The sequence below is a fragment of the Chanos chanos genome, chromosome 7 (genome assembly GCF_902362185.1).
Source record: "Chanos chanos chromosome 7, fChaCha1.1, whole genome shotgun sequence".
NCBI classification, from domain to species: Eukaryota; Metazoa; Chordata; class Actinopteri; order Gonorynchiformes; family Chanidae; genus Chanos; species Chanos chanos.
Window position 1 is genome coordinate 37,588,878 of NC_044501.1, and position 16,543 is coordinate 37,605,420.

The window sequence follows — 16,543 nt, forward strand, 5'->3', positions numbered from 1 at the left end:
CGTCAGTGCATATAATTCAGTAAAGAGTTTTCATTTGGGTGGGTGTCCCCTTTATTCAGATAATGAGTACATGAGAAAGATATGATATGTGAGGAACAATTGAGACAACTGTAAAAGAAATTTGGAGTCCCCTGTAATGTGAGTTGCTGATTCTCAGAGAAAACAAACTTCAGATGCGATGAACCGTTTTCTTCTTTATTTCATGTGCATGGGAGAAGCACACCTCAGAGATGAAGCACAGTTCTCACTGAGCTTAAGGAGTGCAGAGCTTTTTATACAGTAAGACAAACTTCTAAAGACGTATGTAGGGATATACAAGATAACTTTTCTCATAGAGCACAGGATAACTGAAGTTCAAAGACACACAGTTCACTCAGTTCACTTTTATCTTCTACATGATAAAAATGCTCATTGTGCTAACACACAGATGCATTCTTGCTGCATATAGTGATTGAGCAAGCACAGGTCCCTATCATATTAATATTTCATCATGACAGCAGTCATGAGGCATATTTTCCTTCTAAAAGTTACAGCTATGAAGCAAAGCGATATTTTTCCCACACAACTGAGTAGTTTATTTTTATTTGTAACTTATTGATACATATTCTTAAGTGCAGTTAGATTCTTATGCTGAAGTTTTGCCAGAGGTTACTGCTGTTTTCTCTCATCTGGCTGCTCTAAGGAGTTTCTAAAAGAATGTCTCAGGGTGAGAAAGCATACTGTCATTGCATGACATTGAGAGATAATAATACAACAGGAAGGTATTTGTTTGAATGTTTGTAAAAGCCAGTTGAACGTGTTTTGGGCGTATATGTGAGTAAAACAAAATGTGAAATAAAAGTGCACATTACTGGACATCTCATTTAGACAGTAACATGTAACACATAGAGACAGGTCATGTTGTCCTGTCTCTTTGAAACACTGGCACTGAGAATGGGAATAAGCTAAGACAAGGCAGTTATACAACTGATCAGCTCTGTCAGCCTGTACTTGTAGAGCGAGTGATATGGTTAAAATTCATTCAGTGTGACTGACAGGAGTGATGATCAGTGGAGCTGAGTTTTTACCTTCTTCATGATGATAGGGAGCAAAGTATGGATAGAGTTTCTCAGTGAAAGTCTGACCAGTGAAAGAGTGGATAAGAGATCTGGCCTCAACATCATAAAAGGAGACCAGACTCTCCTCATAATCCACAAACACCCCCACTGTCTGGGGGTTCTTTTTCACAGAGAGGGAGACATTGGCATCATCTCGAGCCATATATAAAGTCCCATGCAACAGACTGAAAATCCAGAATCCGTTTTCGGGTTTCCGTCTGATATGCTTAGCCCTGTCAATGGACTCACTAATCACTCCTAATGACCAGGTAGTTTCTCCACTAACTTGCACCTCATAGTAAAATTTCCCCGAGGGGAAGTCTTCCTTTCCTAGGACACTCTCGCTTTCAACAGCCCTCTTTTCATTTTCTAAGAGCTCCTGTGGTTCTTCAGACAGATTGAGTAGTGGATGAGCTGTATCAGAATCCAGAGTCACATCCTCTGTGGAAGATGAAAAGTTAAATGTTTAAAAATTTAAATGCTTATTCATGTAAATGTGTGTTCATGTTAATCCATCTGTTTTAATTACACAGTGCTTATTTACAACACAAATTTAAACGTGTATTATCACATTATAGATGATGATCACCGAGGTTCATAACTGTTTGTATATGACAGTGTTTGATTAAAACAAAAATTTAAGTACCCTGTGTGTAAAGTAACACATTTGCACTTATAGGATCACATGACCAAATCAGTGAAAATATTACTGAATGATACAAACTCACACAGAACTTCTGTAGAGGTGATATGGAATGTTAAATATGTGATTCATAAACATGTAGTGGTTCTGAACCCGAGACTGAAACCGCGATACAAAAGTTCACGGTCTCATGTCTTGGTTCTGGAAGACGTGCAATACAGACATAAATCTGTTTACTAATTCATTTTTAATCATTTAATAAATTCACTCTTCGAATTTGAATGATTTATTGTTATGAAACTGGAGACTTGGTAACATTAAACTATTACGAAAGCTCACCAGGATGTATCCTTTCTGGAGACACTGAAAAAGAAAAAAAAAAAGCCATCTAACCAGTATATTATTATATTGTTAACTGTGGTGTAAAATCTCTAGTATGGTAAATGGGAGATTGGTTGTGATCTTTCTGATTACTGTAATCAGAGATTTGATCAATCACACAGTGAAAACAGATTTTGATGACAGTGGAGCACACGACGGTTCTGGGTGTTACTCTTTCTGCTCGATTTTTAAAAACATGGGCTTTACAGGAGCACTGGCCCCCTGTCTTTCCCTGTCTCTCAGCCTTTCATATTCACCTGATACTTTACTGTAGGATTCTACAAACATTCACATTGTCACATACAGTAATAGGCTTTGGATAATTTCTCTAACATGCAGCCTCTAAATGGAACAGTGTAAGTAATGAAACAGTCTCCCTGAGCCTCATTTTCTGAAGTAGCATAGTTCCCTCAATAATTCAATGACTCAACATTTATGCCTGCTGGTCTATAAAATAAAAACAGAGTGGATTAAACAGTACAATTGCTGCATTGCACCTTCACAGTGACATTTCAATCAAAATACAATAGCCCATATTCAGTGTTGGAATTGTTTACCTGAATTCTTTGAAAGGAGTTCCTGGAATGCATAAAGGGCTGCAAAAAGGAAAAAAAAAATATTATGAGCCTCATTCATTTGATGGATAAATGTCTTGTATGTGGAAATGATACACTACAGTACTATTGCTTCTCTGTCCCTCCCAGACAGACTGTCCAGTTCATTCACAACACAGCACAACATTCATGCTCCTGGGAGATTTCAACTTGTTTCCAGATACAGTCCAGTTCATCACAGTCATATTACACCTGCAGTGATCCAACTCAATACTGTCTCAGTCTCCAGATATTTACAGGGGGAATCAACAACTCCTCTGTTACCAGTCACCTGAATCTGTCTTCATTCATGATGGGTCATGCCATTCCCTTCCACAAATGGAGGTACTGGACCCCAGTGACACCTAAAACTGCACAACTGTATCCCTCCTTCCATTTGAACCAAAACACTTAATGTCCAATCTCCCACTTTTTACTCTACCAACTGTCCTCTTAGAACTCACAGAATGAACTTCTACACATCAGTCAGTCAGTCTACATAACTGACTCCTGCACAGAGACTGATCTCCTCACTTTTACTGAAACTGTTTTCACAGTAAGAGAATCCTCATCACCTTCTGTCCTGATTCTCTAATGCACTTATTCACAACTGATGATACTCAACACTCTCTTTCCTTCCCACCCTCTTTCTCCCACATCACTGAGAGGATTTCTCTCTGTCTGTCTATCAGACACACCCACATGGATATATGACCATTATCTTAAATGTGATCTGGACAAAATAGAGCTGATCTTCCTGCCCATAAAAAAATGATTCTACTACAGGATCTCTCCACTGATGGACAGACAGTTGTTCTTTGTTCTCACAGTTCTTCTTTATGACCAGCTGAAGTTTTTTTTTCCCAAATCCCTAGACACTGGACAATGAATTATACCTCTTTCTACAAACACTGTTTTACTCTGTATCTGTCTCACATGAACTTTGATGACTGGACAACAAGTAAGAATAACAGAAGCTTTAATTTTTGATTTTGTGGAGGAGCTGGTGAGTCAGTCTTTGTGTTATAATCTTGTTAGACATTGTGCTCTCATGAGAAGTTAAAAAGAGATCAGCATGAGATGAGGCATCATTTTAACGTTTTAGAGAAAAAACACAATCACTCACCATTTTGTACTGCATTCTGTTTTTCCTTGTCAAAGCCTGTAAACAGACATGAAGAGGATTGTTTACATTATAGATAACAGGTAAATAGCTGTCTGGTCTACATGCAGTATATAACTAAATCTATTTATTAATTAAATATATTAACCTCCTTCCATGCCCTGAATGATCTATATGAACATTGCTGTTGAGCTGCCTATGTGACCTTACACAATATCACTGCAAAGGCTGAGAACAAAAGACAAGTGTATGGAATGATATTCACACAGTTCAAGCTGTTGGATTGGAATAATTAATATAATCTCACTCATATTTGAATAAAAGCCACACGTGAGCTGTATAAATTTGTTAAAAAATAAATAACAGTTTTCATATTATTTACAGTGTTATGTTATAAAACATACAGGACAAAAAATGATTATGATTTTATTATTTCCTCTGTAACAAAGCCACCTGTGTAAATACAAGAGAGAACAGAACATCCTACTGTGAATTTTTGGGGCTTTAACGGTTTTAAATCTCTGGCTCTGTTCTGTCTGAGTGGCAGATGGTGGTGTAGGTCATTGAGTGGTGTTGTAATCTGTTGTGTGGCATTGAAGGTTGTTGTCTGGTGTTGAAGGTTGTTGACTGGTGTTGTATGTTGCTGACTGTACATTAATTTGTAAAGCAAAGGAGATTCTGTTGGGGTCTCACTAACTGATCTATCACCTGATCACAATACGTTTATGACACTAGGCAACAGTGAGCTCTGGTTGTTATTTAGCAATATAAACTCCTGCATCTCACTCTGTTTCTCTCTCTTTCATGTGTTTAAGTGAAATATAAAGTAGTTAATGTGAGTTACTTAGAGAATGAAACCCAAAGACTTTTAAACATGTCAGCCCTGTGTCCTGCCCTTACATTTTTTTTCTCTTATTTATGTTCAGTAAAGAATCTTGCCTTCCCTCTCCTCCTTCTCCACTTCCTGCTCTGATTTATACAGAATGAGAGAAAGAACATGAAAAAAGCAGGGATCTATAAATTACCTTTCATTCTGCGAATAGAGAGAAAAAGTCCAGTTAATCCAATGACTGTGACTAAAACTGCAACTGATATGCAAACAACAGCAGTTATCCAGGTACGAAAAATGCTCTCTGAAACACAGAGACAAAATGGAAAAAATATTATTCAAAAAATAGATAAAGAAAAACAAAATAAATAAAATAAAATAATGTGGGCATGGTTTCAGAGTAAATGACAATTCTTTTGGTGTTATATTTGAATACTGAGGCACTAACTTGATATAACAATCTCTGTCTCCTTCATATGGTCTCTCAGTATTACTCTGCAGTAGAATCTGTTGGTGTTACTGTCCTGTACAGTGACACGTTTTTTAACATGGAATCTTTCTGGGTCTCTGAGTGTCTCTGTATCTTCAGCAGGGAGAGGGTTTCCATCATTGTCCAGCCACACAACTTCAGGTTCAGGCCTCCAGTCATTTGATTCACACAGTAGACTCAGTCCTTTACCAATACTGTAGCCCTCCATAGAGATCACTGGTTGCGTTCCCAGAACTATTAAGGACAGAGTATTTCAAAGCCATTGTTAGTTAAGAATGTATAAATGATGAAGGACAAAAACTATGATGATTTAGTTGGGAATGATCATAAATCTATATAATCTTTAAACTGTGAAGAGAAAAGACTCCATAACCATTTTTAGTAAAGACTGTAAAAAAAAAAAAAAAGCTGCAAGCAGCAATGTCGGGGGCCAAGCAGTTTGAGGATACCAGGCAGACGCCTAATCAGGCCAACCACTTCATAGGACATCAGTCCTTCACAGAGTGAGAAGACACATTGACACCCACTCTTACACTCACACGTCTTGGAAATTCCATTGAAATCAACAAAGGGCTTCAGGGGCCTGCTATAGAAAACTGTTGAAAAAATGATGATACCAAGATGGCTGATATACAAAATGGCAGACACAGAGGGGTCATAATTTTGCAGCTAGGGATCTTAACTGTGATGATGAGCAAGACATTTGCTCGAAATATTGGCTTTCAATCAGAAATAACGGGTATGTTAAGAAATTTCTGTTGCGTTTTTGTGGTATAGCGCCCCCATGCGGCCGAACCGGCTCGGAAGTTACATGCAAAGATGTACAATGTGATTTGGCCTGTTGGTGGCGCTAGAGACAACGATGGAATGACACCAAATTTGGTGCGTGGGTACCTTGAACAGTGCTCTATGAGGGTGTCAAATTACACCATGATCCATGAAGGCCTTCTATGGTTTCCCATTGAAAATAACAAATTCCAAGATGGCGGACAAACAAAATGGCCGATGCCTAGGAGTAATAATATCTTAATTAGGGCTTGATGCTGTGATGATGCACAAGAAGTCTGGCTCAAATATCCGCTTTTGTCTTGGAGCTATGAGCATTTTAATGCATTTTTTGCTGTTTTCCTGGTATAGCGCCACCATGTGGTCAAATTTCACGAAACTTGGTGGGGGCCCATTAAATCGCCTCCAAATCAAATGTGCCAAGTTTGGCATAAATCCATGCAAGCACTGCAAGCACTGAGATATGCCCACTTCCTGTTTTAGACACCCAGAGGGAGAAACAATGATAATAGTGAAAAATTCTAACGATTACAATAGGTGCCTTCAGCTTCGCTGCTTGGCCCCTAAAAATGATGAAAAAACAACAGACAAATAAACGAGTGTCACCTTCAACATTGACTTGAACAGTTGTGTCATCATACCAGTTTACAGACTGGATTAAACATTTATATTTTCCCTCATCAGAGACTTTCACTCTGGAGAGTTTTAATGAAGCGTTGCCTTTCTGCAGTTCATCTTTAAACAGTGATGTCCTCCCTCTGTAAGACAGAATTTGATTTTCATTTCTGTCAACACCATCTTTGTATAAATGGACCAGTGAGTCTGATGTATGGAGTCTATACCACTCCACTCTCATGTCCACAGCACTGATGTTGGGTTTGAGAGAACAGGGCAGAATCAGATCTTCACCAGCTCCAAGAACAAGAGGACCGTCTGGACCAGCAACCTGAAACTGATCTGGAATCAGATATACAGAACTGAAGAATACATTCCTCGTCCAAAATGATGAGCTAAGGAGACAATATAATTTATATATATATGCATGAATATATATATATGACAACACACCCAAATTTTACTAAATGGAAAAATACACATAAAATCGCATTACAATGTAAAAATTCAAATGATGTTTACCTGATCTTGACACTGTAATGTAGTGAAACCAGAAGAAAAGTGCAAACAGTGACTTCAGTCCTGAAAGAAATGGTTCCATGAAAAAGAACTTAATGTGCATGTTATCAAGCTAAAATACTTTTACTACTTCAAAACGTTCAGCGGAGCAACAGTATAAACCTGACAGACCTTCTATTTTAGCAGAAGAATGAATATGTAAACACTCAAACACTATGATTTATGTCACTGAAATGGAATAACATGCACTAAACACATCATGTCTCACACATAGGCCTAAAGCATGCCAACACAAACACTAGAGAGAGGAGAGAAAGAGAGAGGTATAAATGTCTCAGTGAAGGTTTACCTGATCTGGACAGAGCCGTGTAATGAAGAAATAATACCATCAATGGCCTCCGTTCCCAAATAAGTCACAACTATAACTCAGACAAAAAAAAACCCAAAACAAAAACAGACACTCATCAAAAAAGTCTTTAAACAGAGAAGAAAAAGTACAGACTTAAATTTTCATCCTCAACACTCAGAGACACAGAACACGGTTTTATTTTCATCTTTTCATAATGCACTTTAACCTGAAGGACTTGCCAGTAAACAGATTCAGTCAAATATAAAAACGTGTGCACGCAAGGACACACACACACACACACACACACACACACACACACACACAGACTTATAAAACTCATTCAACAACTGCTTGACAACAGAAACAATTTCAAGTTTTTAAACACTTAATTAATACCCTTTGCTGTGTAACTCCATAGCAACTGTGCTAAGCACAGTGTTAGCACACAAATACAGTGATATGCAAAAGCACATTCACACCTATCTAGGGCTGGGAGGTATGGTCTAGCATTTATATCACAGTATAATTTGAAGCACAGATGGTAATGGTACATATAATGGTTTAATTGCTTTTCTTTTAATTGCAATACAAATGCTTCTGAACCAGTAAAGCAGCTGAATGACAAGCTGTTACTGTACTCTTTTTGTTTTCCCTCAAGTATTAGCGCTCTGCGTTGTGTATCACAGTGGACTCGAACCGGCAACCCTCGGGATGGGAGGCGGGTGTGCTAGCAAGGAGGTGAAAACCCATGGGCGCTAGCATTACGCTAGTACACCTCTGAAGGTGTCGGGGGAGTGAGGTATACTCACTGGAGACTCAGCTGGAGACTGACACGTTAGAAACAGACAACTCTACTATTTTAATATTCTTAATAGAGTATTGTGTATTTTGATATTGTACATAGTTTAACTAATATTTTAAGCTGTGAAACTCTGTTCATATACAGGCAGGTGATGTTTGGGTTGAATATACTTTACTCTTAGGCTTTATTTTTACCCAAACACAAATATACAGCGAATACCTAACATTTTTGGGCAGGAGATTTCTGTTGCTTTATCTCGGGGATATTACACAGCTGACTTTGGCACACCAAGTAATTTTGCAGTCTCTCTGACAGGTTCACTTTGATTTCTCTGCGTCATGATGGCTAATTTCATTTACACTTTCACTTTCACTCTTTTTTTCATCCTTATTTCGCCAAATCCCAACAATTCATGACAAGAATGAAGTTATTACAGTTGGAAGTTTCCCATATTTGTATGCATCACACACATAACACACAGACTAGTGATTATACAACGGGCAACTTTACTATACATAAAGCTCTGAGAAATTATTAGCTGGTACATTTTAATATCTGTCAAGCCTTATTCCAGAACCTGGATGCTTTTATTTTATCTGTAGTAAATAAATACTATGCAGTCAGTAACCAACAAACACCAAGAAACGCATCCTGTACAGATTAAAGCGCTAATTTAACCACATTAATTCGACTCGATTGTTGCGACATTGCCTTCGTCAAAAATGTTTGAACATACACAATAGACACACGCACACACAGACACACCCACTGAAACATTGACAATATCACTTTAATAAGTAATGAATGAAATACTGTACACTTACCGTGAGGTTGCGTTGCACCGTCCAGTTGTTGCCTGACCATCACTGGCAAGTTCACAGGTTTCTTGCTTGTTTCATTCGATGAACTGATGCGCTAGTGGTCGAAACCCACAAGAACCCCCTAGTGGTCATAGAAAAATCTGTGTCTGAACAAATGAATAAATTAACTTTTCTGTTAAATATGCTATTTGCTGTCTTTGGTTAAACTAACGAATCCCAGCGTACTTGACTGATCTATGTTCCATTTGTCGCAAACATTTTCCCCGTCTCAGTGCACCTGGGAATGAGGATCTTAATAATTTTTAAAAACGTTCATCACACTGGACAATGGTCCACAAAAACCACCACCTATTATACAAACTCCCCTTTGATGTCCATCTAGTTTAGTTTTGGAACATAAAGTTGGACAATAAACTCTTCATCCCTCCTCTTGCTATAGTAGATAATGACATGTATCAGTCTGAGATCCTGCATCTACTGTAATGAACATCAAGATTTCGGGGGGAAAAAAAACTGTGTGAAAGTGTTAATGAGTTATGATTTTTACCATGTTACATGTATGGTGTAAGACTTATAATAAGCCTGTCAGATCATCAATAATATGTGTACATATGATTAAAAGAGATGAGAACATCCCTTACTTCTGTGCTTGCATTCTCACAGACACTAGAACAGGTTAATAACATATTTTAAAATGCAGTCCACATCTTCACATTATTGCAAAAGTAATGCTAATGCACTTTTTGATTAGTCATATGTTATTGTTTGCTGTTATCATATGTTTGTTTGCTTTTTTCCCCTCAGATACTGATTGCTGGCATCAAAAATTAAGTCTTGCCACCTACAATCAGTCATCTGATTTTTTTTTCTCTAACATTTGCTGTTTAACAGAAAATGTATATACACAGCATATTTGACTCAGTACAGGAATAATGACTGTTCCAAATAAAGATCCACAGCTCTGATCACAGGTGTAGTGATGGAGACATGACATCCACAGGTTACTGGACTAAGTGATATCAGATATTAGGAGTTCTGAAATCTTCCAAGGGATCATCTTTATCTGAGGAGATTAATGAATGTGAATGTTTGGTAGACATGAATCCTGAATCCAATCTTCCAATCTTCCTCTAATCCTCCTCATGTGTAAGATGATGTCTTCATAGACTTCATGGACTCGATGACTGTGGTCATGTTGGTGATGATGGTGATGACAGTGATGGTGACAGTAGTGATGAGAATGATCCAGTTGAAGAAGAACACAACACTGAATTTATGAAGTTACCAAAGGTGCTGTGTGAACAGACTCTAAAGGATGATGTGATGCAGAACATCCACTCAGATCTTCTTTGAGAACTTTTTTTTCTAAGTGTTTGTGTTTCTGTGAAAAATTACAGGAGTGTGGAGCTTGGTAATGAGAAGTGACCTTCCTATGCTCTAATCTAACTTTAGGAAAATGAAAAAAAAATTGAGGTGATAAATTGTAAACTCTGAAGTGTCCAGCAGAGAAACAGATTAAATATGACAGACCATCTATTTTAGAGGGACACAGAATGTTTTTATAAAAATAAATAAATAAACTGTTTTAAGTCACTGAAACAGAGTCAAATGTACTAAACATACCAGTTTTTATACATAGACTTAAAACATGCTAACACAGACACCAGAGAGAGGAGAGAAAGAGAGAGGTAGAAATGTGTCAGTGAAGGTTTGTCTGATCTGATCCAAACATTGTAATGAAGAAACACACAAACAGACTTCATTCCTGAATGAACCATGACCATAACTCAAACAAGCTTCTGAAAAAAAAAAGAAAGACAAAACCCTTCAAACGGAAAAGAAAAAGTACAGACAACAAGATGGAGACAGATTTATAAAACTCATTATACAGCTGTGTGACAACAGAAATTATTTCGGTTTTCTTAAACATTTAATCAATGTCCTTTGTGTGAAGTTGTGAGATTTAATTCTCTTTCTTGCAGCTAGTGAAGATGGTCTAAAATAGGAAAACATAAAAAAAATGTATAATACTTTGTATGATGATCACACGCACAACACACATTTACTGAAACATCGGTGAAAAACTAACATTTTCTCATGGACACCCGTCTGTTTTTCTGTTTGTCATGTACTTACTGCATTTCGCCACTAGGGGGTGTGAACGTAAACGTAAATGTAAATCTCTGTGACCGCACACACACACTGTGAACACTGAGCAGTGAATTTGTCCCCTGCATTGAACCCATTCAACACGCCAGTAGTGAACACACACAACATACGCAGGAGGGCACACAGCCAAACAAAGAAACAAAAAAACAAAAAAACCCCAGACAAACAAACAAAAAACTAGACGTCTCTATGGTTCAGTTAAAAGTTCCAGTAACATGGCTGCAGCAGCGCTTCCTCACAGTGGAGTGTTTGAAGATTTCTGCACCTGTTCTGTGGTTACACTAGAAGCCTTGGAAGAAAAATGCTCTCTCTCTCTCTCTCTCTCTCTCTCTTGGCATGTGTGCGTATATTCATGCACGCATGTTTGAGTAGTAAATGATACTTTGCCTTGTAAAACTTGTATTTTGATGACGGTTGATAAATAAACCTGTACACACTGTTGATTTAAGTCACTCTGTTAAATTTATAAATGTTACTGAGTTCTAACTGTTCTCTCTCACAACCTCTCTGATGTATGGAGTCTAATCCACTCCACTGTCATGTGCACAGCACTGATGTTGGGTTTGAGAGAACAGGGCAGAATCAGATCTTCACCAGCTTCAACAACAAGAGGACCATCTGGACCAACAACCTGAAACTGATCTGGAATCAGACATACAGTGTTGAAATATACATTCCCCATTCAACCTGGTAAGTTAATGTGAAAATATAACTTGTACAAACCACATCCATGTCCTTTGGTAGGTATGTCCACCCTACACATGCAGTCTTATTATATACAAACACACACACAGTCTGACTATATTCAAACACACACAAACACACACACACACACAATCATACCAAGATGAAAAATTCAAATGATGGTTCACCTGATCTGGACACCGTGATGCAGTGAAGGAAAAGAAAAATTGAAAATAGCCACTTCATTCCTGAAAGAAACAGTTTCATAAAAAAGCAACGGAATATGCAGATTACCAAACTGAAATACCTTTTATTGTTTTCAGGTAAAACACACCTCTTGTAATGACAAGGCTGCTAAATTTCAATAGGTTTTAACATGTAAATCCCAAAGTTAAACTTGAAATAATCATTGCTTTGCAAAAAGCAAATAAAAACCTTCTCCAATGTACTTTCTATTTCATATATAGTTCATGGTGATCACATTTCTGCATCCACATTATCTTAACCCGGATTCTCAGTCTCCACTTTTTCCTAAGTTTTATGCCTAAAGTATGGCCCTTGACCTGTAGTGTTGATGTAAAGTTGTAGAATCTGTGATCAATTGTTTTATATTTCACGGTAAATGAAAAATGGCAATTTGTTTAAAAAAGATAATATTCTGTTACATTGTCAAATAAATGAACTGATAAGTGAAACTACTTTCTCAAACTTAAGGCACCCAAACAGTACCAGCGATGCTACACACACCAGTTGTAACATACAGGTAAAATAAAAAATCCTAATTCAAACACCAGAGAGAGGAGAGAAAGATAGAGGTATAAATGTCTCAGTGAAGGTTTACCTGATCTGATGTGTAATGAAGAAACAGACAAACAGACTTCATTTCTCAATGAGCAACATCCATAACTCTGAAATTTCTATCTCACAAACATACTTTAATCTCCAATGGCAAAAATAAGTCCTGACTTTGCTTAACACACTTGCCTTCTAAATACTCTTTTTCAAAGACACAGAGACACAGAACATGTTTTTATCCTTATCTTTTCATATCTCTCATCTTTAACCCGTAGTACCTGTTTGTAAACAGACTCAATCACATACAAAGTCACACAGGCACCTTCATACTCACTCACTCTCACTCATTATCTAAGCCACTTATCTTGATGAATATGGCATATGTATTGGTATACATGTGTGCGTATGCGTATGTGTGTATCCGTATGTATGTATATGTATACGTATATGTATATATGTATTAGGGGTGTAGGAAAATATCGATAATATCGGGTATCGCGATATTATGTTCTGTGATACGATATGGATTCTCAGAAACACTGTAGCGATTTTTAATTAATAATTTACATGCAAAGATTCGCGTCAGACAGTGGTTCATTTTGTGTTGTGTTTAAACCCCCAACTGGTAAATAGCAGTGCTGCAATCTATCTTCAGCCATTTGACTCTTCCACTCCAACTTAACAGTGTGAACTGAGACAGGAAGTAGCATAAGGGCACATCGCTAGTGTTAGCATTACACAGCCGTAATACTGTATTTTATATACATATATATATAGTGGAAACCATTTATAGTGATCACGGTTATAGTGATCAACCGCTTATATGGGTCAAATAGCTTGGGACAGAATCATTCCTGTACAAGTACAGTACTGTATAATTCACTTATAGTAATCAAGTAGTAACCCGTCTGCTTCCGGCTAGCCACTTGAGGCTAATGCTGTATGCACAGAAATCATGACGGGAAAAAGAAAGTCATTTTCTGTCATCGAAACTTATGACAAACTGTCAAACACGAGACGCAGCGGATCTCATCGGTGGGCAAGGCGAGGCTTCGTGAAACACTGAGACGTTCGAAGAAATTGTGCTGGAAATTTCGGAACAGTTTCGAAACAATCCGACACCTGTCTCCAGAGGGACATCTACTGGCCACTTTTTGCAGTCGTCATATTTTAATAAAGCTGTTCTGTGAAACAACGATTCAGACAAGTGTTGACTGATTCTAAAATACTTATTATTCTGGTGGGCTATGGCAGGCTATCAGTACATATTTTGGAGAAATCACCATACAGCAAACAAAGAAACAAAAGCTTTCCGATTGTCAGAGACAGTACACTGGGACTGTAATGAACAGTGCGTGTCAATAAATATTTCTTTTTTTCTGTTGTGTCTGTTAACATCTGTGAGGCTATTTCAATTGCTTGGTATTTCAGTTTCATTTGTAAGATATGACATCTAGGAAGATTATTGACAAAAGCCTACATTTATTGGGATAAATAACCACATGTGTTTTGTGGGTTTGAGTGTACTTTGTAGTTTATGAAGTGAAGGCCCCTTTAATGCACTTTCTTCGTGGAACATCATGGAGTGGCGGCTGGTGAAACAGAGCAAGGCCAAACCTCATCTTTAAATCTATCATTAATTTCCACCTATTCCTGTTAATCCGCCTTGATTAGCAACAGAAATGAATGATTCGCAGAATAACCAACACCAGTCGCGTAAACAGAGTAATCCCAGTGTAACTTCGTTATAGTACTATTTCTCATTAATGAACTGTGTACTATTTATTATACGCAAACGTTCTTGTAATTTGTGGATAACTGAACTTGACACTCTCCGCCACGTCTGGGAATATTAATATCAGCTGGGCTCGTCTGATTTGCAATATTCTGGCGTTTAAATGCTCGTGTAACACTGTGGATTGCCTGAAGCTTGTTTGCTTTAGCAAAAGCTATCGTAGGAAATTGTTTAACAAGGATGGCAATCATCTGAATACATATTGGAAAACTAATCTCTCAACGTGTTTACATTGTAGCTTTGTTGTGTTACGATGTTCAAATAAAAAAACGGAAGTTATTGAAATCGATCTCTTTTTCTGAGAGTAAACTTTTATTTTAAAAATAACAGGATCTTTTATCTGTATAATGCATCAGTGTTGAGTGCAATGCACAATGAAGTTTAGCACTCAGGCCTCAACTCTTTTGCAAAAAACGGTAACTCTATCAAAAAACGCTATTCATAATCATCTACTCTGTTTACCCGATACATGTTGATTATTCTGCGTGTCATTAATTTTATTGTTAATCAAGGCGGATTAACGGGAACAGGTGGAAATGAATGATAGATATCAAAGTAGGGTGGGGCTTCTTCTGTTTCCAGTTCACCAGCCGCCAAGTTTGAGTGAATGTAGCTAATTATGCTTATGGAAAATGAAGATCAATAAGGTAAAAGGTCCTGACACTCTTAATCAAACGTAGGAGCGGCAGGTACGCCCCTTGTCGAAACAGAATTTCGAAACAGGGATGAAACGCACTGAACCTTCACTTAACCCTTGTCATGTGACATGGGCGTTTTGAACCACCTTTCGGAGCCGTGTTTCGAATCGTCTGCGCCTCGAAAGCTCGGCACAGCATCGAAACGTCAGTATCGAGCGTCCCATCCCTAGTTTTGTGTAGATTTCGATTTCGCTGTTTGACCTTGTGTGCTTCCTGTATATGACTTTGTGTAATCGTTCACTGACTTCGTTTCTGGAATTGTCTTGGAGTTGTCATGTTGCTGAGCTGTCATTCATCCTGGGAGGTATTCCAGAAAGCGGGTTTAGTGAAAACTCAGAGTTTGTCAACTCAGAGTGAGTAGTAAACCTCCTAGTAGAAGAGCCCTATGACTTCATTCTCCTAGCAAAACAAAGCCATAGGACTCTTCTATTAGGAGGTTTTCTGCTTACTCTGAGTTAACTAACTTTGAGTTTTCACTAAATCTGCTTTCTGGAATACCCCCCTTGAAGTACATTTTGTATTTATTTTCTTTTTTTGTTCATTAAGAACCACACAGAGTTTTAGAAGTGGCACCTACCAGTTCACTTGTGACAGTCTTAAATTAATTATATTATTATGTTTCAGAAAACTTTTTTTTTTTTTTTTTTTTACAAAGGTTTGCATTTTAGTCGCAACTAATTGTGCTTGAACTGAACACCACTCTCACCTTCAACAGTGAAAAGTACAAAAATTAACTATTTTCAAAAAATTATTAAATGATGGAGTAATAGAATAATATAACATCTTTGAGTTTTTTATATATCTGCAATGACATATTAACACTTTCCCATAAAAAAGTTATATTTAGCACTCAGTTTTTCATGCAGGACCAAATAACTTCTAGATGTGATAGAACTATATTAATACTACACAGAATCAAAATTTGGTTGCCAGAAAGTGAAAACTAGTGGAGATATTCAGTTTTTAAAATTAAACATTCTTTGATTGGCTAATTTGTTTTTATTAATTTGATTACTGACATTCAGCAACAACTATTAACATGAATACATGTTGCAAATTATCCTTGGGGTTTCTTGAATGTTCGGTACAAATTTCAACTCAGTCCAGTGAAAAATAAGCAGCTGGTGAAGCTTACAAAGGTTTGCAAAAATGATGAAATTTAACTCCGAGAGCCAAACTTCAAAAGTTCATAACAAAATAAGTCTTTGGGGTTGAGCTATAGGATTTTGCAAGTTCCCATGAGTAGTAGAAGTTCTCACATGCTTTTTTTTTCAAGAAAATCCATGGCATGAACTGCCTAAATGAGTTGGTCTGAAATGACTCATTACTGTTTAGCTTCAGCGAAAGAAACACT

At 37.4% G+C, this 16,543-nt stretch overlaps 1 protein-coding gene across 1 annotated transcript; it reads right to left on the minus strand.

Moving 5' to 3' along the window:
* Window positions 1-1,017: 1,017 nt before the first annotated feature.
* On the minus strand, window positions 1,018-9,091 carry LOC115816323 (butyrophilin subfamily 1 member A1-like). Its single transcript, XM_030779278.1, has 7 exons — window positions 9,052-9,091; window positions 6,549-6,899; window positions 5,115-5,390; window positions 4,777-4,806; window positions 3,841-3,876; window positions 1,384-1,538; window positions 1,018-1,119 (listed from the first exon to the last, which is right to left on the minus strand). Exons 1-7 carry the CDS (start codon window positions 9,089-9,091, stop codon window positions 1,018-1,020), a joined length of 990 nt encoding a protein of 329 aa, XP_030635138.1.
* Window positions 9,092-16,543: the final 7,452 nt, after the last annotated feature.